Consider the following 20,267-nt stretch of genomic DNA (forward strand, 5'->3'; position numbering starts at 1 on the left):
CGTGTTCGTGCCGAATTAAACCGTGCGCAGTCTAATGCACAGGGAAACATAGTGTGAGAGAGAGAGAGAGAGAGAGAGAGAGAGAGAGAGAGAGAGAGAGAGAAGAGAGAGAGAGTGAGAGAAAGAGATAGACACAGAGATATATAGTACTGCGAGTGCTGTTGCAGGTAGCCGAGGTATTAATTGGGATTAAGTAAATCAAGACGCTAATTAGCTAGTGCCAAGCGCGCGCGGGATTGCAGGCCAACGATGAGCCACCCTCCTCTATCCCTCCTCTCTCCTTTATCCCCAGTCATTCCCCAATTCATCCATCCTCTTCTCTCTTCCTCACTTTGCCACCACTGGCAGTAACTACACCAGCAGCAGCAGTAGCACCACCACCATTACCACCACTACTACCACTCATCTACCATCATCATCACAACGCTATCTCACATTGACTCCTCCAGCGGCATGCTTTTGCCCACTCTCTTTCACGATCTTCTACATACCTGTGCTACTGTGCTATCCCCATAACTAACTTGGCTAACCCATCATGAAAATCTTGACGTTTGCACGTCCACGATCGCTTCTCGTCTCCTTTCGTTACCTCAATCCTCTCCGCTCACCTCTCCCTCACTATATCCCCTTTCTACTTATCCATCCTCCATCGTTTCGTTTAAACCATTCATCATATACGCGATTTAAAAATTTCACAGATAATTTCTTATCGTTTCTTAAATATGGTGCGGGTGCGTGTGTGTGTGTGTGTGTGTATGTATGTATGTGTATATATATATAGTATATGGTATATATTTTAGAGATATTTTTTATAGTATGGTAATTTTATAGAAACGTTCTTTTACGAGATTCTACAGAGAAAGAGAGAGAGAGAGAGAGAGAGAGGGAGAGAGGGAGGAGAGAAAACGAGACAGATTCTCTTTTTCGTTAAACTTATATATATATATATTTTTTATTTTACGTATTTTAACCCGTTCCCACGCAAAAGTACTAGAGACGAAACGATGAAACGACATCTCATAAAAGGAGGAAAAAAGGAGAAAGAGGGAAAGAAAATAAAATTATTTATGTCTTCCAGAAAAATTGGATTCTCTCTCTCTCTCTCTTTCTCTCTCTCTCGATTAGAACTCAATATATATATCAATATATCGTCGGAATATAGAGGGAGAAAAAAAAAGTATGCAATGAGCGGAATGCGGATGAATAACGTACGCGGAATGAACGAGCAAGTGTATTTATTATCTATACAAGGTAGAAAGAGAGGGAGAAGAAGGAGGAGAAAGGAAAAAAAAATATATATATATATATATAAAGGAAGAAGAAGGTAAGGTGGAGGTTGACGGGGGTAGGTAACGTTGAGATAGCAGTGAAAGCGCGGAAGAGAAGCAAACTCTTGAGAGAGGAAGGAAGGCCGCGCGCGATCCTGGTAATATCGCGGAAAGTGTTTGCTCAGGTTGTCTCGACCGAGCTCGAAGCATTAAACCGACGTCGAGAGCGTTCTTTTACCTCTCTCTCTCTTTTCTCCTTCTCACTCACGATCTTCCTATCTCTCTCTCTCTCTCTCTCTCTCTCTCTCTCTCTCTCTATATATATATATATATATATATATATATATATATATATATATCTGTATCTCTCCTATATCTCTGCATATCTCTATCTCTTTCTGTTCATCTACTTCTTCTTCTACGAAGTTCCCACCCCCTCACCCAACACCCAATACCCAACACCCCAACCATCTCTCTCTCTCTCTCTCTCTCTCTCTCTCTCTTGCTCTTAGTCTCTCTGAACATAAATCGTTCACAAGTGTTAACCACGATACGAGATATTAAACGCTGAATCTTTCAAATTTGAAAAAAAAAAAAAAAAAGAAGTAATAACGATAACTAACGTGTTAAGTTCTCTATTAATAATATAAATATTAAAGAGAGGGCATTTAATCGAAGAAAATCAAATTGTTCGAAATAAAATATTGAAAAGATCGAGAAGGAAGAAGAGAAGGAAGAATAATAAAAAGAAAAATAAAGAAAGAAGATGAAGAAGAAAAAGTAGAAGAAGAAGAAGAAGAAGAAGAAGTAGACGAAGTATGAGAAGATGAAGAAGAAATAATAATGAGAAACGATCACGATGACAGAGGAATGTTCCCTCTATCATCCCAATAGTACATTCGTTTTGAAGTAGCGTTTATAAACTGGAGAAGGAAATTGGGGTAGGGGTGTAGGGGATAGGGGAAGGTGGTTGGATGGGTTGCGGTAAGGGGTAGCGAGGAGAACGTAGGAGGAGGAGGAGGAGGAGGAGAAAGAGGGAATAGGGAGTAAAGCGAGTGCGAATACGACGATGCGAGAAAGGAAACTGGTAGAGGGGTTTCGCGTCTGTTAGCTTCGATTTGAAGCTTTGGCCTCCTGGGAAATGTGCGTAATCGCTGTATATCCCCGTTCAAAACTCTCACAGGCAACGAGGATGATACTCTTCGCTCTCCCTCTCTCCTTCTCTCTCTCTCTTTCTCTCTCTCTCTCTTTCTCTCCCTCTCTCTTTCTCTCTCTCTCTTTCTTTATCGCTCGCTAGGCTAGTGATTCCCGTTTGTTTATAAGCCACATTGGTGGCAATCAATGGGACATGCTTTTCTGTCGACGACTTTCCTATTAGAACGTTTTAGGACTCTATTACTAGTAGAGTAGTAGTTCTTTTGTCGGGGGAGGCTTGGGGGAGGGGGAGGAGAAGCAGGATGGGGGTCGTAAATCGGAGGGAGTAGGAGTAGAGAAAAGGAGAAGGGAGATTTGTTTTTTTTCATTCTCCTCCGTGTTGTTGTTTAGTTAAGTAAAATAAAATCAAAGGTACACGACGTACTTATTTAAACGCATGAGAATCAGACGAATTTATAACTTTCGTTTGGATATATCTATTTGGGTGATATAACGAATGTTTACATGAAGAAGATCGTTGTCGTCGTCGTCGTCATTCTCCTTTTAATATTAAGATATTTTCTAATAAGTCGCAATCTATTTTCTTTTTTTCTTTTTCTTCTTTTATCGTACATTACATCTCTGATCCAAAACATAATTATCTTACACGATACATCAGCGAATACTTATCACTATATCATTACTTCCCATGTTCACAAACTCATGTAAAATTTATGTTAGAAAAAGAAAAAAAAAAGGAAAAAGAAAAAAGGATCGACTTTAGAATTGATCTACATCGTGAAAACACTACTACCTGTCGATCGTTACGATCGTTAACTACACATTATAAGATAATTCAGAGAGAGAAAGAGAGAGAAATATATCTTAATTTTCATTTACTGATCCATCCGATAACGATCTATCATCGTGTGAATACTCATGGAAAAAAAAAAAAAAAAAAGAAAAAGAGAGAAATTCATTTATTTGTCAAGTAGGAATGAGAAAGTGTATAAAAAAGAAAAAAGAAAAAAAAAAGGAGAGATCGACGAAATAGGGAAAGGAGAAGTGGCAAGGAGAGTGATGGTTACTGTCCTGCAAAAGAGTAAGTCTGTCCTCGCGCACGATATCAAAATAAATCTTGGTATTTGCAAAGGAACGCGGAGCAATGGCTGGTGGCAAAAGAGAGAGAGAGAGAGAGAGAGAGAGAGAGAGAGAGAGAAGCATCTCTTTTTCCTCCCCCATTCAACGAGTGGCCAACCACCTATCACCCAACCACCCATCTACCCAATAGTAGCAGCAGTATAGCAGTCACGTTTATATGAACCGCTCAATTTCTCTTTCCTACCGAACTACGAAGAAGAACGGCACGAGCGAGATCGAAAGAGGGAAAGAGTCCGAAGTACTCCGTCGCAGAAGAAGGGTAGTAGTAGTAGTCGAGGGTTGGAAGAGAGATCGACATAAAGAGAGAGACAGGAGAGAGAGAGAGAGAGAGAGAGAGAGAGAGAGAGAGCAAAAGAGAGACCTACACCTACGGAGTATGAGGCAGAATAAAGTGGGATTCAGCGCAACGTGAATTATAAACGATATTATGCAAACACCAAGGAAGAGAAGGAATACTCGTGCCGCGAGTTAATTTAATGAAAAACATCAGAGACCAACCTCGGTAGAAAGATAGATAGATAGATAGAAAGAGAAAGAAGAGAGTAAAGGGGAGATGAGAGAGAAAGAGAGAGAGAGAGAGAGAGAGAGAGAGAGAGAGAGAGAGAGAGAGAGCGGCAAAAGACGCATCCCAAAAAAGACTGCACTTGAGCTACCCAAAAAACACTCTCTTCTTCTCATCTAGTCTCTCGCTGTTTTAATAAGTACTTCTTTGCCTTTTTTAACAATTCCTGTATACGTATACTTTCCTGTCTTCTGAAAGGGAAAAGAAAGAAAAAAAACAAAACAAAAAAAAAGAAATAATGGTTGATCTTTTAACACTTCGACTAATAATATTCCAGTTAATAACAATTGACATCAATAGATACATATAATTTCTTGATGGTAGTGAAAGTAAAAAAAATAGGAAGAAAGAAGGAAAAATATGGCTGACACGAAGGAGAGATAAGGAAAAGTAAGTCGAAGTTATTTTTGTAACGTCAGTTTCGTTTACGACAAAAAATTTATTTAAAAGGAGGCTTTTTTGATTCTTTTTTTTTTTTTCTTATTGTCTTCCACAAACTACCAGGAAACTTATATAGAGTTATTTTCTTTCTTTCCTTCTTTCTTTTTTTTTTTTTTTTGAGCTGATTAAAAATTTCGATTCTTTTTCTCATTCCGACCTTCGACGAAAAACCAAATCGAAGAAACCTGGCTCAAGGGATCGCGAGAGGGTGCAAAGTGTATGTGTAAGAGAGAGAGAGAGAGAGAGAGAGAGAGAAAGAGAGAGAGAAAGAAAGATATATAGATAGCTAGCAAAATACAGATAGAGATAGAGAAAGAGAAAGAAAGAGAGAGACAGAGAGAGAGAGAGAGAGGGAGAGACAAGGATGAAACGAATGAGTATTTCGGCGCACGTGCAACACTGGTGGTGTACCATGACCGTGGCAGAGACGAGAACATCCAATCTGAACTTCTCGGGGGCGGATCTTCTGTAGTAGAGAGTTGGGGTACGCCGTGCGATGACTGGTTCCTACGACGAACCACAGCGCAGTTATGAAAGTTTCTAGAGGATAGGGGTAGGAATACGAGGAGGGTTGATACGGAAAAAGCTAACGCAAATCGGACCACATGTACATAAAGAGAAAGAGAGAGAGAGAGAGAGAAAGAGAGAGAGATCCGTTCATCGTTACTACGACAATAACAAACGAGGTGGAGACATAGAGGACAAGGAGGATGAGAAGGACGAAGAGGAGGAGTAGGAAGAAGAAGAGAGGGTTACCAGATTGGTCTCATGGAGGTGGAAACCGTTCGTTGGTCCTGCCATCCAACTCTGGCGTTCAAATCACGGAGAACCGTGATCCCCGTCGCTACGTGTGTTCTCTCTCTCTCTCTCTTTTTCACTCATTCACTCACTCATTCACTCAATCTTTCTCTTTCCCTCTCTCTCTCTCTCTCTCTCTCTCTCTCTCTCTCTCTCTTTCTTTCTCTCTCTCTCTAATTTGTCGTATTACTCACGGATACGGTGTGTGTCTTTTCTTTTGTCACACGTTAATTAGTGTTATCGATAAAAAAATTATTGATTAATAATACTGGAAAGTTCGGAAAAAAGGGGGGAAGGTTTTGTCCGAGGCAGCAACTGTCAAGAAGGATTTTGTCGTTTCATTGACGACAGCGAAAGAAAAGCTTTCACTGAGGAGAGATAATTATTACTTTTGAATTGAAACAATCCAAACTTTGTATTGTTATTTTTAATCTTTTTCTTCTTTCTTAAGTATTCTTTTTGATTTTCTTTTGTTTCTTTTCTTCTTCTTCTTTTTTTTTATTTTTGCTTTTTTCCTTTTTTTTTATATTTTAAGAAAAAATAATCAAAGAAAATCGAGGTTACATGGTGTTAAAATGATATACGTTTAAGAAGTGAAATTCAGGGAACGTCGTCGAAGGAGAATGAAGTAAAATGTGGGATAATGTTATTTCGGTTAAAATTAGCGAATCTTTGATTAAATAGTTTCGTTAAAAGTCCATCATCTGACCCGATCCAAACACGACATAATCGTCATTTGATTTCTTTTTTTTTCTTTTATTTGTTTTGTTTTCTTTCTTAATTCGAATCGATCAGGATGTACAGCCTATATAGAGCTTGGTTCGGTGACGAAAGTGCCGCGGATAATTATAATCGTTTGCAAGAAACCCTATCGCCGCCCGACACAGTGATCAGAGTTGGAAACGAGGGTGAACATCAGTTCATTGCACACAAGGGCATTCTAGCGGCACACAGTGGCTACCTGAAGGCTTTGCTGGCTAGTGCAGCAGCTAGTTCGAGCAATGGAGCAAACTTTGGTGGCTCTTGTGGTGGATTGAATTCGGCAAGTTCCAGTAACTCGACTACAACTGCGATCGGTGGACAACACCACACTCGACAGCCGGTTACATCTGTCTCGGTATCTTCAATCGGTAATTGAAATTGTTTTTCATTTTTGTTTTGTTTTCTTATGAATCATCGAAATATAGAAGAAAAAGAAGAAGAAGAAGAAGAAGAATCAAATATAGCAAGTGTTTATATTTTTCTCCCCATCCCACTCGATTTATTTTATCGTCAGTGATCGATTCAGAATCAAAATGATATTTAAATGTTACGAATAAAAGGAAATACGTGTGTTCTTACGAGCCAAGCAACATATATATATATATATGTATATGTATATGTATATATATATGCGCGCACGTGTATTTGTGCGCGCGTATGTGTATGTGCGTGTGTTAAATGTTTCAGGAGGAGAAGCATTTGCGCCATTGTTAAATTACATGTACACCGGTCGACTTGAGGTAACATTGGATAACGTGTACAGTGTACTATTGGCAACGCATTTGTTACATATGCCTGGTGCATTGGAACAATGCAGAGCAGCTTTACTCAGATTAAGAGGACCACCCCCATTGCCAACGCCTATACCAATAACACCAACTTCGACGTCAACATCGACGTCGAGTTCAGGTCCTGGTAGTATACTGAGACCAATACCAAACAGATTGGTATTGGGACCACCACTTTGTTGGCCTCAAACGAGTTCAATTTACCCATCAGCCGCGACAGCACCAGGATCCGTCGGTCTAACACCACATTTACCTCAAATGCAACCAACGACTGTACTAATACCACCTTCCGTTTCACCAAACGTTACGGTCATTCCAACATTAACTAGTCAAGATACTCAAGAAGTTAATACGCATTACAGGTTAGCATTAGAAATCTGTTATATTATAAAGTTATGTTTCACGTTTATATAAATCAATATAAATATCTAATTATTTTTCTTAAATTTTATATATCTATATATATTTTTGTTGTTGTTGTTGTTTTTTGTCAACAGCTCGACCAATCGTGAAATCTCAAGATCACCGAGATCGTCTCCATCGCGATTAAACAAAAGAACAATCAACGTTATTAAATCTAGATCCCATTCGAGATCTACAACACCAGATACCATATCACCAACGTCCTCGTCTATTCCATACGTCAATGCTGCGGCCGCGGCATTTAACGCATTCGCATCGAGATCATCATCGCCATCGGCAGCGTCACGTTCCTCGTCGTTATCACGATCTCCCTCGCCCATGTCACGTAAAGGAAAGAAAAATAATTCAATAGATCGACGTGAATTTATGAATTCTACACGTACAACGATGACAATAACAGCAACGACGACGACGACCACAACGACAACAACAACAACTACTACAACAACAACAATAACAACCGATAACATCTCGATGCCTCAAAGTGGACGATCCAATGAAAATACTAATTCGATCGTAGGCTCACCTATGAGAATTAATCATGACGATAATCCTAAGTGTTCGACTAATATAACGACGACCGATGTTGATCGCGGCAGACCATCATCCCATAGACGCAAGATTCGTATAACTAACAACAACTCTAACAACGTTAACGATCCCTCCTCATCATCATCTTCCGGCAATGTTTTGTCGGTGGTTTACGATGTTGCTTGTTGTGACGGACCCGTTAAGTTTCATCGTGTTTTAAATGAAAATTATATCGTATCGCAATCACGTATACAAAGGCATTGCACTGATGACAATACCAGAGCAACAACTATCGAGAACGATGAAAATGGTGGCTCGGGAACTACCAGAATACGAAATTGTTCTACGGATTCTATGATAACCACGCAAACGACAGATTCTGGTAACAACGTTGGTAACTACAGTTGTGGTTATTGCAGCCATACCTTCAAGTCCCAATATTGTTATAGAAAACACGCTAAGAGACATTTGTTGCAAACGAGATCTAACGGTGATACAATAACGACGGCCACAACGACAACTACAACGATCGATAGAAATCGACAGGATAATAATTCGAGAAACAAAAGGGAGGTCAGACTTCTTGATTTGAACGTTCAATATTATCCGTGTAAAATATGCGGATGTAAATTTCCGAGTTATTATTTCGTACACAAGCATAGAAAATTATGTCACGCTAATGTCGACGATAATAATCGAGTTAACAGCAGGGATGATGTTGTTACGTTTAATGATCAAGAATCAACGAGCCAACCTGTAGACGGTACCACGCCACACCGTGAATGAAAAAAAAAAAAAAAAAAAAAACAAAAAAAAACAAAAAAAAAAAAACAAAAAAAGAAGATTAAAAATAAATAAGAGAGCAAAAAAAAGCAAACCAAAAGGAAAGAGATACAATAACAAAAAAACAAAAACGAAAACAAAAAGAGCAATACGTATCCCGTTGTGCAAGACGAAAAATCTTATATTATGAATTCAAAAAATCTTAATGAGATGTTATATTAAAAAAAAAAAAAAAAAAAAAAAAAAAAAAAAAAAAAAAAAAAAAAAAAAACAAAAAAAAAAAAAAAGTCGTATTAAAAATTATCCAATAATACATGCAAGCGTACACAGCGTGTACGTGTGTGCGTGTGTGTGTGCGCGCGCTTGTGTGTACACATATGTGTGTATTAGCCATAAGTAACATCCTCTTAGTGTTCGTTTGTTCGATTAATAACTAAATTCATTTTCTATATTATAAATTATAATATTATTTCCATACGGTTTCATATGACAATTAATTAACGAAATTCTATTAAAGCTGCTTAAACGTTGATACAAATGGTTCTAACGTTATTTGTTAATAACGATGACATTGATTTTAATCATTGAAACGATAATAACGGTAAAGGAAAAAAAAAAAAAAGAAAAAGACAAAAAAAGAAAATAAATAAATAAAAAGAGAAAAAAAAACGCGCACACACACACACACACACACACAGCACATAACATCTACTGTCATAGATAATTATCGCTATTATAATGCATAAATATGACGAATACATTACAATGGATATTATGTATTAACGATAAATAAATATTTGTCAATAATGATCATTGGGCTAAAATTAAAACCAAATATTATAATCGAATATATGACAAATGTTTAATAGAAAAAAATTTCATTGGAAATGAAAATGTACGAGAATCACGTTAAATGTCCTTCCGTTAGTTTTTACGATTTTTAACCATTAATTTAAAAAGAAAAAAAAAGCAAAAAGAAAAAAAAAAAAAAGGAAAAAAAAACATTAATTAGAAACTAGATACATATGAAACACACGCTTCTTTGCTCCTTGTTATCTTATATCTAGTGATCGTAAATAGACATTAAATGGTATGACAAAATTTTTGTAATAAATTGGAGGAAGAAAAAAAAGAAAAAAAAAACAACCAATCATACGTCCATATAGAAATACATGCTATTGTTGTGTACTCACCAATGGTATCAATAGACTGTGCCTCTTCGTCACTAGTCTCCATTGGGGTGGCATGATTCTCTTTCTTCTTATCCTTAATCCTACTAGTAGCTGCCGCGTTATTACCACCACCAATGACACCACCACCTGTACCACCGGTGGTCTCTCTACTACAACTCGTTTTCTTTTTACCCGTATCCTTGAATTCGGTCTGCATGCCAGGTACATTAGCGGTGTTGACGTTCAATGAGGATGATGACGACGACGACAACGTGTTTTTACCTTCCATTCTGCGAACAAATTAAAAAAGAAATAATTATTATTATTAAAAAAAAAAAAACAAAAAAAAAACAAAAAAAAAAACAAAAAAAAAAAAAACAAACAAAAATAGAAATAGAAAAAGAAAAAGAAAAGAAAACAAAAAAATGAAAATCCCGCGTCATCGTGGACACAGACAAGTACAGTAATAATACTAATCGGATTTTCTCAATCGAATTCCAAATACCCTGTTTATTTGAATACAGACAAACGAATCGATGGTCATTCTGAAAACCTTTTTTAAATGATTGTCCTTCAATGTTCAACGCGTTCTCTGTTGGATATGAAATTTCTAATACAATCAATTCAATTATGGCGATGACTGACTGTGTAAATATAATCCACTAACCAGTAACCATTGATTAGCATTACAATCTGCTTAATAACTGTGCTCTTCTTCCTCCCACCCTCCTACACCATTCTCAACCCACCTCTAGTTACCCCCAGCCACCACTCCTCCACTCACCCTTAAATCTATCATCGTACTCCTGTCTCTACTACTATCTCCCCAGTTTCATCAAACCCATGTAAACTCTACACCCCTCCCCACCTATACCCTCTTTTTACCTCTGTACTCCTATCCCTGATCATCCCCCCACCCCCATTACCCGATCATCCCCTTCATACTCCTCAAATCCCCACTACCACCATTACCACCACCATCACCATCACCACCACCACCATCACTACTATCACCATTAACTTCCATAATGTAGATTCGTTTCTTCGATTGAATATTATTAACGTTATTATGGACCATCCCCACCACCTACTCCCTCCACCACCTCAATTCCGTCATCACTTTGCAATACAATATTCATTAGTATATACATGCATTAAGTTGGAAGATCGAGTTGCATTAAAACAAGCTTTTATGCGTGTATGTTATTTAAAGTTAAACGTACAGGCTGATAAAGTTAAGCGAAAGCATTTTTTAGTAGCATCGTTTGGATGAGTGAGAGAGAAAATGAGAGAGAGAGAGAGAAAAAGAGAAATACATGTCTATATTAAATTCTGAGTGATTCCCATCATGAGGGGAATGGGATAGATATTGAGGGGTATGGAATGAGGGGAGAGGAGAGGAGAGAAGAGGAGAGGAGAGTAGGAATGAGTTCTAGGGAATATCGAGCTTTGTTTGCACATTGAATATCTTTCACCCAATGGAAACGGCTCATTCAATCAGGCCATCCAGCTTTTATAGAAATCAGAATCGGTTGGAGCAATGCGGATTGAAAAATAGATCGCCCGGGGTACTTTTTTCTTGTACATTTTACAGAATCATTGTTATGAGATTTATGGTTTAAAAAAAAAGAAAGAAAGAAAAAAGGAAGTAAAATCACCGATATCAGATAGGATTACTCAAATATCGTGTATGTCAAATAATTCAATATCATATTTTGGATCGCTCTTATGAAGGTATTTTACATATATATATATATACATATATATATATATGTATATATATTTTTGTTGTTGGAAGTTCGATAATCGAAGTTGTTTTTAACATTACTTTAGAGTTAGTCTTAATATAGTATATAAAATGATTTGATTATTAATATAAGTTATATTATAGTATAAGTGATAATAATAAAAATATATGTAATTATATTCCATACCAGAAGTAATATAATGATATAATTATACTATACTGCAAGTAATATATTATTATAATTGTACTATACTATAAGTAATATTATAAAAAAAAAAATTGGATATAATTCTTTTTTTTTCCTTCCTCTTTTCTTTCTCTCCTTTTTCTTCTTTTCTTTTCCTTTCTTTTTTTTTTTTTTTTTTTTTTTTAAATACGATAAAAATTCAATTACAGGGAGTTTTAACAATAATCTAACGGAAAATAATGAGAATGTATGAAATATTAATGATACGTACATGACTTTGACATCCTTATTCGATGGTGTTTCCGAACTAGATTGTGATTCTTCTTTTATCTCCATTTTAAGGACATGTAAATCCTTGTTGTCTCCTTTGTTCTCTTTGTTCTCTTTGCCATTATCTTTTGTATCCTTTGTACTGGCCGATGTCGTCGATGACGAGGATGAAAAAATCGACATGAGGATTGAATTTAACGATGTCGTCGTTGACGTAGTCGCTGTCGATGTCGTTGTCGTCGCTGCAGTGGTTAACGTTGTCGTTACTGCCGTTATAGAATCGGTAGACATATTCGTATTCAGGGTCACTGAACTCTGACCCACACCTGTCGTCGTCGTCGTCGACGTTGTCGCCGCTGCTGCCGCTGCTGCTGCTGCTGCTGCTGCCGCCGCCGCTGCCGCCGCCGCCGCTGTTGTCGTTGCCGCCGTCGAAGACGACGACGACGACAACGATGACGACGACGTAGTATTCGTCGACGACGACGACGTCGTTGTACCAGTCGATATACTAGACGTCGAAGAGGACGTCGTCGTCATTGTTGTCGTAGACGTTGTTGCTGTTGTTGTTATTGTTGTTGTTGTTGTTGTTGTCGTCGTCGTCGTCGTCGTCGTCGTAGTCGTAGACGACGCACCACCTGTCGTATTATTATTCTGAGGATTTTCCTGCGTCTTTTGTTGCTGCTCGCGTTGCAGCCTTGTGGTAACTCCCGTTGTCAATATGTCGATAGGTCCAATAGTAGAATTACTATTATTAACCTGTAATATATAATAGAAATATTTTAAGAATTTATATTTTCCGTATATCTGTGTGTGCACGTGTCTACGTGATTTTATATCTTTATTATTAAAAAAAAAATTATTATTATTATTCATTCGTAATATGATAGAGTAAATAAAACAGAAAAAAAAAAAATAAAAAGGAAAAAAGATAATTAATATCGCATGACTTTATCTTAAATTATTTTGAAAATTTTGAAAGTAGAAAATTATTATCTATTCATTGGTAAATGATAATCAATAAAAAATAATAAATAAAATAAATTATAATAAATAATAAGAAATAAAAATAATGAAAATGATAAAAAGTAAAAAAGCGATTGTGATATTGATTTTATTTTGAAGATTAATAATAAAAAAGACTCTAGTATTATTACTCGCTTATAAAAAAAATAAAAAAAATAAAAAAAATAAAAAAAAAAAAAATCAAAATCAAAAAAATTAAAAATAAAAATGCATAAACGATATATATATATTACATTTTATATATATATATATATATAAAATGTAAAAAAAAAATCGAATAAATAAATGTGTACCTTATTATTAGGATTGTTACGGGAACTGCGTGTCCTTTGTCTAGATCTCCGTAGCAATCGTTTATAATTTTCAGCTTTCTTAGTGAGGTAGTAGTGATGTACACAATCTGGAACGGACTTGTGCTCTAAGGATTGAGCTATCGCACCGAAATTTTTCGGATGCTGCAAGTACTTTTCTTTGAACAGTTCATGCTCTACAGAACTCCAAACGTTTATCAATTTTCTTTCACTATGTAAAGCTTCCAATTCTTCTAATTGGAGTAAACCATTACGATTTTGAAATGCGATCCTTCGTTGTTTAGTATCCAAAAGTAGAGGAGGTATGACCGCGTACGAACGCATCTTCTTGTCTTCCATCTGTAATATTATTTCAAAATTAACATTATTAATGATAACAGATTTATAATTGAAAAAAAAAGAAAAAAAAAAGAAAAAAAAAAACGTAAGAAAGTAAAAAAAATTTATCATTCTCAATATAAGACAATTTACATTATTGTCCCGACAGATGGCACAATTATCGAAGCTCGTCGATAAGTTACCGACACAGTGGCGCCAATATTAAAACTTTCCAAAAGCTTACATTGTTTTTTTTTTTTTTTTTTTTTTTCCTCTCTCTACAAATTTTAACAAAATAATATAACTTATATATTAATTCGTAAAAATATTTAATTCGAAAAAGAAAAGAAAAAAAGATAAATATTCCTCTTATATGCACCTCTTATATGCGATTAAAAAATAAATATTGTATATATGTAGAGTTAGTCTTTCTTAAACGATATAATGGATCATTTTTGAAGTGTTATTGAATTTTATAACAAATTCTATATATAATGATCATTCTATTATTAAGTAATATAAAATAGGAGATCCAAAATATTAATAATAATAATAATAATAATACCTCTTGCTCTTGAAGACCATCCATTATTTCTTCAAGATCGGCTTCGCTTTTAATGCGTGCGCCAACCCTGTTAAAACGTTCCTTGTCTTCTCTTTGCTTTCTCAATTCAGGGAATACCTTTTCGAAAAATTCACGGTTCTTCGCTTCTTTCGATTTTCTCTTTTGGGTTGCTTCTAACCGTTCAACCTTACGATGCCATTCCTGAACGAGAATCGCATAAGATTGAGACTGCTGCCTATGAAGGGACGCTCTTTCAGCATGCTCCCTTCGTAATCTTGCTATTAATTTCGCCCTCATACAAGTTTGATGCCTCGTACGATTTTCTTGATATACACTGGTATCTGATGGCTGATTATATAATGGCAGCTCCACCTTAGGACCCAATCTTTCTAAAAGTCTATGTGCTTCTTCCGCTTTTCTCTGTAATTAAATATAACAATGTTATATATAACTATTTGAAAATGTATTTATAATATTATATATATATATATTTTTTTTTTGTATGTGTATGTGTGCGTATTATGTTCAATTATAATTATGTCTATAAATATTTATATCCAATTATAATTAAGTCTATAAATATTTATATCCAATTATAAATATTACAAATAATATATATATATATATATATATATATATATATAATATTCGAAAGTATATATTAATGAATAAGAAAAAAGTATATACAGAGACTGAGGCAAAAGTTCTTAGGCGATTTAAAAAATTAATTACTACTTTTATTCAACGATCCTTTGATTCTTCAAATCATTTAATTTGATCTCATAATGTTTTACAATTTGCGAAAAATAAGAGAAAAAATCTCTGTAACACTAGTCGCGAATCGTTCAAAAGAACTTTTGACCCGATTTAATAATTTTCTCTTTTTTCTTTTTTCTTTTTTTTTTCTTTTTTTACAAAGAAAACGACAAATTGTACATTATTTTCTAATTATTTATTCTTACTCTATTCTCGGCATAAATTTTTTGCGCCAATGACTGATGCTTTGGTTGTTGCGACTGTTCTTCGATTTGTCGCTTAAGACCACTGGCCTCCAAAGGTTTATTAGCCGTTTCCTCCAATTCCTTAAGCTTTTTCCGAAGCTTACTTATCTGCGATTCCCTCTTTGCAATCTCCCTATCGACTTTACCGATCTGCTGTAAAAGATCATCCTTGGTACTACGGAACTGTGCATCCTCTTGCGTATTGGGCTCTGGAAGCGTTGGTGAGATTGCCTCTGTTTGTGGTGTATATGCACCTGTGGCAGGCTGCCCCTAACAACAATTATTCTCATATAATAAACCATCGACAGATTAATTAACTGATTTACATAAAACTCGTGTCCCCCATTCCTTTTTTCATCCTGCCAAAAAAAAAAAAAAAAAAAAAAAAAAAAAAGGAAAAAAATTGCTGAGAAATATATTCATAACACCCACCCTAGTGTCTATCCTTAATGGTTGTTGCAAGGGTACTATGTGTTCCTGTTTGATGCAAGCATCAGCCGGTGGAAGACTCTGACATCGTGACTGAGATTGCGATTGTATTTGAACCTGTGTTGGTGGGCCAAGGCGTATCTTTTTAAATGGCGGCGCCTCTTGTAACGTTGCCATCTCAACGGCAGTACGGCTACAATACTGATCCGATTGGACAGGTATAAGGCCTACTCTTGGATTCCTCGCACCTGGCATGTGTTGATAATCCGATGCAGTTGGCGATGGTGCGGGTGCAACCGATGCCGATGACAACAGGGACATCCTCGGTCTTTCTCCTCTACCACTTCCCATACCGCTATTTATACTACCACCCGCGGCACCATATTCGGCAGCAACTACACCAACATTGATTCCAACTTGTGATAATGGACTACTGCTCACGCTTATAGCAATCCTCTCGTTTACCTGAAAAAAAAAAAAAATATATATATATATATACATATATATATTTCATATATAAATACAAATCCATATTACTTTTGTACTTCTTTCTTTTTTTTATATAAATAAATATATTTTTTTATAAATATATATATACATATATATATATATATATATTTCTTTAGTTTCTTTTTGTTTCATGCAAGATTCTTTTTCTATTGCTTTAAGAATTTAAGAATAAATTTCTTTCGACCTGAATCAAAATTTAAATGAAGATTGTTTTGTTCTTGTTGTTTTTCGAAATGACTATTACTTTAAATTATTTTATTTGTAAGTGTTATTTGTATTCTTATAGATCGATAGATCTTCTCTCACAAATATATATATATATATATCTATTTAAAATTAATCATCACATTACTTTTTCTATTTTTATAGATTGGCGGTATATTCTCCTTTTATCTATTGTGTATCTTTATCTCTTACTCTTTTTTTCTTTTTCTTTCTCTCTCTCTTTCCAGATATCCTTTCAGTCTGCATGACTATTTCAAGAAAATCGATGACCCCGTTCAAGAGGACACATATTGCCGATTATACCTACACGAATGATGTTTGCCGCATGTCCGTCCCTAAGTTGAGAAAATCGACGATTATAATAACCTTGTCTATTCTTTCTGCGTATCACTATTTATTTCTATGATTCTAAACAGAGGTCATACCTAACAAAGTCGTTACCTACGATTTCAATTATTTTTGTATATGAATTTTACCAACATAATAGTAACGTGATATATAATATATATAGCATTACATTTGGGATACATATATAAATTATTAATATAATTTATATGTTATTTACTTAATTATAAAAATCAATATATATATAGTATTTTGCAATACAGCAATATGGACGATACTAATGATCTAACATGATGCTAAGAAATGATGAAAACTATTAAATTCCTCTATCCTGTATATAAGTAGATATATATATATATATATACATAAATATATACGTATCACAGAAGTATATAGATACACACTGTACGACTAGACCTAATGCAACTTTCACTCGCCTACACACCTCATGTTCCATTAAGATTTTTCAAAATACTTTCAAGCACAACCTATTTGTTACCACGGTAAAACTTTAACAGTATATTTAATATTTATCAATAAGTTCTTCGATGAGTCATAATGATCAGTAAACTTGAAATATCTAATTAACAATGTTTCATACCATTGATTTTTTTTCCTTTCTTTTTTTGTTTTCCTTTTTTCCTTTTGTATAAACAAATAACATCATAAAAATTTTTTCATGGAATTCCCCCACCTATATATATAATATAAATAGTATATAAATAAGTTCTTCGATGATTCATACCAATCATTAAACGTGAAAAATCCAATTAACGATGTTTATACAATGATTACTGCGTTAAGACTAAATATTATCGTGACGACAATAATAGCAAAAAAAAAAAACAATAACAGCAACAACAACAACAAGAACAACAATAACAATTAGTATATCACAAGAATTTTCTAACAGGACAATTTTCTCTATACGAAGATTGTTTCCAGGCGTTCTTTCTTTCTTTCATTTGGAGGATATATCAAACAGTTGCATGGAAGAACTGACTGAATTGTCAATGAGAAGGAGAAGGAGAAAAAGAATAGATAGTGAGATAGAGAGAAGGAGACCCACGCTCGGTGAAAGTCAAGGACAGGACCATAACTGTGGTGTGTTTGAGTACGTTTACGCGTACATCCAAGAATTTCTAACTATACTTTAATAGTTGTGTACGCGTGTGTGCGTATCTACAGTCGTTATTACTTTGACCAACCATAAACGCATACACCATCGGCTGACGCTGATCAAAAGTGAGAGAGAGAGAGAGAGAGAAATAAAAAGAGAGAGAGAGAGAGAGAGAGAGAGAGAGAGAGATAAATTTTCTTATTGTTTTTTTCTTTTCTTTTTTTTTTCTTTTTCTTTTTTGTTTTTGTTTCTTGTTTTTGTTTTTATGACATTATCTATATACAACCACTGAAGATAAATAATGTGATCAAATAATAACTGCGACTATTTGATAGCACGTACTTCGATCTCGATCGAATAAAAATGAAAAAAGGAAAAACTGGTCTGTCTGTAAATAAGGTTCAATGTTCTCTAAAGATTTTTAATGAACGAAAGATTGAAAATAAATGAAATCATTACGTGTATATGTAGAGACGGTGGTTATCTTCCCATATGCTTTTATTATGTTGATATATTTATTTGTTTGTGTGTGTCGTGTCACATCATTCGTGTAAGATTAATCTTATACGTTGTTGGGGAAAAAAAAAAAAAAAAAAAAAAAAAAAAAAAAAAAAAAAAACGATACTTAAAACAACTGAGACTCATTCTAACGCGTGATAATAAAAGTAATTCGAAAATTAGCGCGCGAACTTGTAAAAAAGCCCGCCTTTTTTTTAACCTTTCCATCGCGGTAAGATAAGAAAGAATAAAACACGAATGTATTTACGTGTCCATATATATATATAATATATATATATATATATATATATATATATATATATATATATAAATATATATAATTTTTTCTTTTCTTTTTCTTTTTTTTTTTTTTTTTTTTTTTTTTTAAGAAGAAGAAATTAGGGAAATTCGCCGAAGTATGAGATCGACGCCGAAGATACCTACGTTTATAGTGGCGCCGCGATAGGCATCCCTGGAAACGTATCCGGTTCCCGTAGGAGGCGGTGGTGGTGTTTGGCTAATGCTAGCGGGAGATGCAGTGGCGGGTACAGAGGTGGGCGGTACAGATCCAGCAGCGGCAGCAACCACGGCAGCAACGGCAGCTGCGGCGGTCACTGCTGAGGTCGAATTAGCGGCCACTGCAGCTATGGCTGCTGAAATAGCTGAAACCGATGATCCCGAGCCAGAGGATACCGTAGATGATGTTTGCGGATAAGGATGGATGTATCGTAAACCACCTGGCATTGGTACAGCGACGTAACCCGTCGGTGCACCGCCACCACCGGCACCACCGCCGCCGCCGCCACCGCCACCAGCTCCGCCACCAACAACACCGCCACCACCACCGCCACCGCCGCTGCCGCCTCCACTACCATTTGGATTTCCGCTGGACCCTGATCCACCATTCCCGCCACCACTGACATTTCCACCGTTGTTGTTGCTGTTAACAACACCACCACCACCAACAACAACTCCAGCGCCTCCTCCTCCTCCTCCTCCGCCACCTCCGACACCACCCGTACAGTTGCCGCCATTTCCGTTGTTTCCACTTCCAACCACAGGCGGCGCTACCACGCTCACTCCTCCCACTCCTGCGCTGACGGTGCTGCCACCACCGCCGCCGACACCACCACCGCCGCCAACGTTAACGACACCGACGCCGACGTTCCCAACACCGACGCCGCCAACGCCGACGCCGACACCAACGCCAACCCCGGCACCGCTGCTATTGCTGCTATTCGATGGACCTGACGGAGCAACTGAGTTCGTGGCACCGCTTCCTCCCGTCGCAGCAGCCGCCGACGATGCTGCTGCTGCACCGCCTTGGACATACGTTGTTCCTGCACCGGCCGTCCTCGGTGATACCGGACTACTGCTGCTCTTGATGTTCACGTAATTCTGCGTCGGCCTACGAGTGAAGGTTCTTCGTTAGAATTCTCTTTTTTTTCTTTTATTATTTGTTATTCTTTTCTTTTATCATCTTTTATGTCTTATTAAGTAATGATTAATGTTTCGAGATGGGTTTAGTCAATTTAGTTTAAGATCGTCGAAATGTTGCTTTAACTTTGTTTTAACAGTATAAAGAAGAATTATTCTAGGGAATATTATTCGATTAAAAGAGATATGAAATAGAATTAAATCTTACAAAGAGCATTTTAAGAAAACCTAATAATCAAATATATGAATCCTAACAAGCTTTCCTTATGTTACACAACATTAACACAAAGCACGATAGCGAGCAATGCCACCGCATTGAATCAACTCTGTAGAACTCTGGACTTGTTGTACAAATCAAAAACTATGAAATCCAGTTGCCAACATACATAGAACCAATCAAATTGCTAAGAGATAGTAGACACATCTTGCGAACGACAAAAAAATTTATCTAGTTTTCC

The 20,267-nt window shown here is 36.1% G+C and overlaps 2 protein-coding genes and 1 long non-coding RNA gene across 12 annotated transcripts in view; 2 read left to right on the forward strand and 1 right to left on the reverse strand.

The window, feature by feature from the left end:
• Positions 1-20,267, reverse strand: part of LOC124956962 (protein split ends) — a 70,575-nt gene that overhangs the window by 14,867 nt on the left and 35,441 nt on the right. For 8 of the 10 annotated variants that reach the window (XM_047513459.1, XM_047513461.1, XM_047513458.1 and 5 more), the window contains 7 exons: positions 18,817-19,780; positions 15,678-16,139; positions 15,207-15,515; positions 14,245-14,664; positions 13,344-13,700; positions 12,029-12,783; positions 9,845-10,113 (listed from right to left, as the gene is read on the reverse strand). In XM_047513459.1, coding sequence (XP_047369415.1) covers positions 9,845-10,113; positions 12,029-12,783; positions 13,344-13,700; positions 14,245-14,664; positions 15,207-15,515; positions 15,678-16,139; positions 18,817-19,780 — 3,536 coding nt within the window. Of the gene's footprint in view, positions 1-9,844; positions 10,114-12,028; positions 12,784-13,343; positions 13,701-14,244; positions 14,665-15,206; positions 15,516-15,677; positions 16,140-16,601; positions 17,998-18,816; positions 19,781-20,267 lie in introns of those variants that run through there. The other 2 variants (XM_047513464.1, XM_047513466.1) reach the window with 2 other exon arrangements.
• Positions 5,834-8,942, forward strand: LOC124956966 (uncharacterized protein DDB_G0271670). The gene is made up of 3 exons (XM_047513485.1): positions 5,834-6,494; positions 6,814-7,276; positions 7,412-8,942. Exons 1-3 carry the CDS (start codon positions 6,161-6,163, stop codon positions 8,652-8,654), a joined length of 2,040 nt encoding a protein of 679 aa, XP_047369441.1. The 5' UTR covers positions 5,834-6,160; the 3' UTR covers positions 8,655-8,942.
• Positions 17,698-20,003, forward strand: LOC124956972. Its single transcript, XR_007103418.1, has 2 exons — positions 17,698-17,999; positions 18,762-20,003. It is a non-coding gene; the product is annotated as an uncharacterized LOC124956972 (long non-coding RNA).

This window comes from Vespa velutina, chromosome 24 (genome assembly GCF_912470025.1).
Source record: "Vespa velutina chromosome 24, iVesVel2.1, whole genome shotgun sequence".
Classification (NCBI taxonomy): domain Eukaryota; kingdom Metazoa; phylum Arthropoda; class Insecta; order Hymenoptera; family Vespidae; genus Vespa; species Vespa velutina.

What these genes read in the sequence shown, in the direction of transcription:
- LOC124956966 (XM_047513485.1), top strand. Translation starts at nt 6,161, where the DNA reads ATGTACAGCCTATATAGAGCTTGGTTCGGTGACGAAAGTGCCGCGGAT. An exon ending in TGTCTCGGTATCTTCAATCG is followed by an intron (nt 6,495 to 6,813) that starts GTAATTGAAATT and finishes TAAATGTTTCAG; the next exon opens with GAGGAGAAGCATTTGCGCCA. An exon ending in GAAGTTAATACGCATTACAG is followed by an intron (nt 7,277 to 7,411) that starts GTTAGCATTAGA and finishes TTTTGTCAACAG; the next exon opens with CTCGACCAATCGTGAAATCT.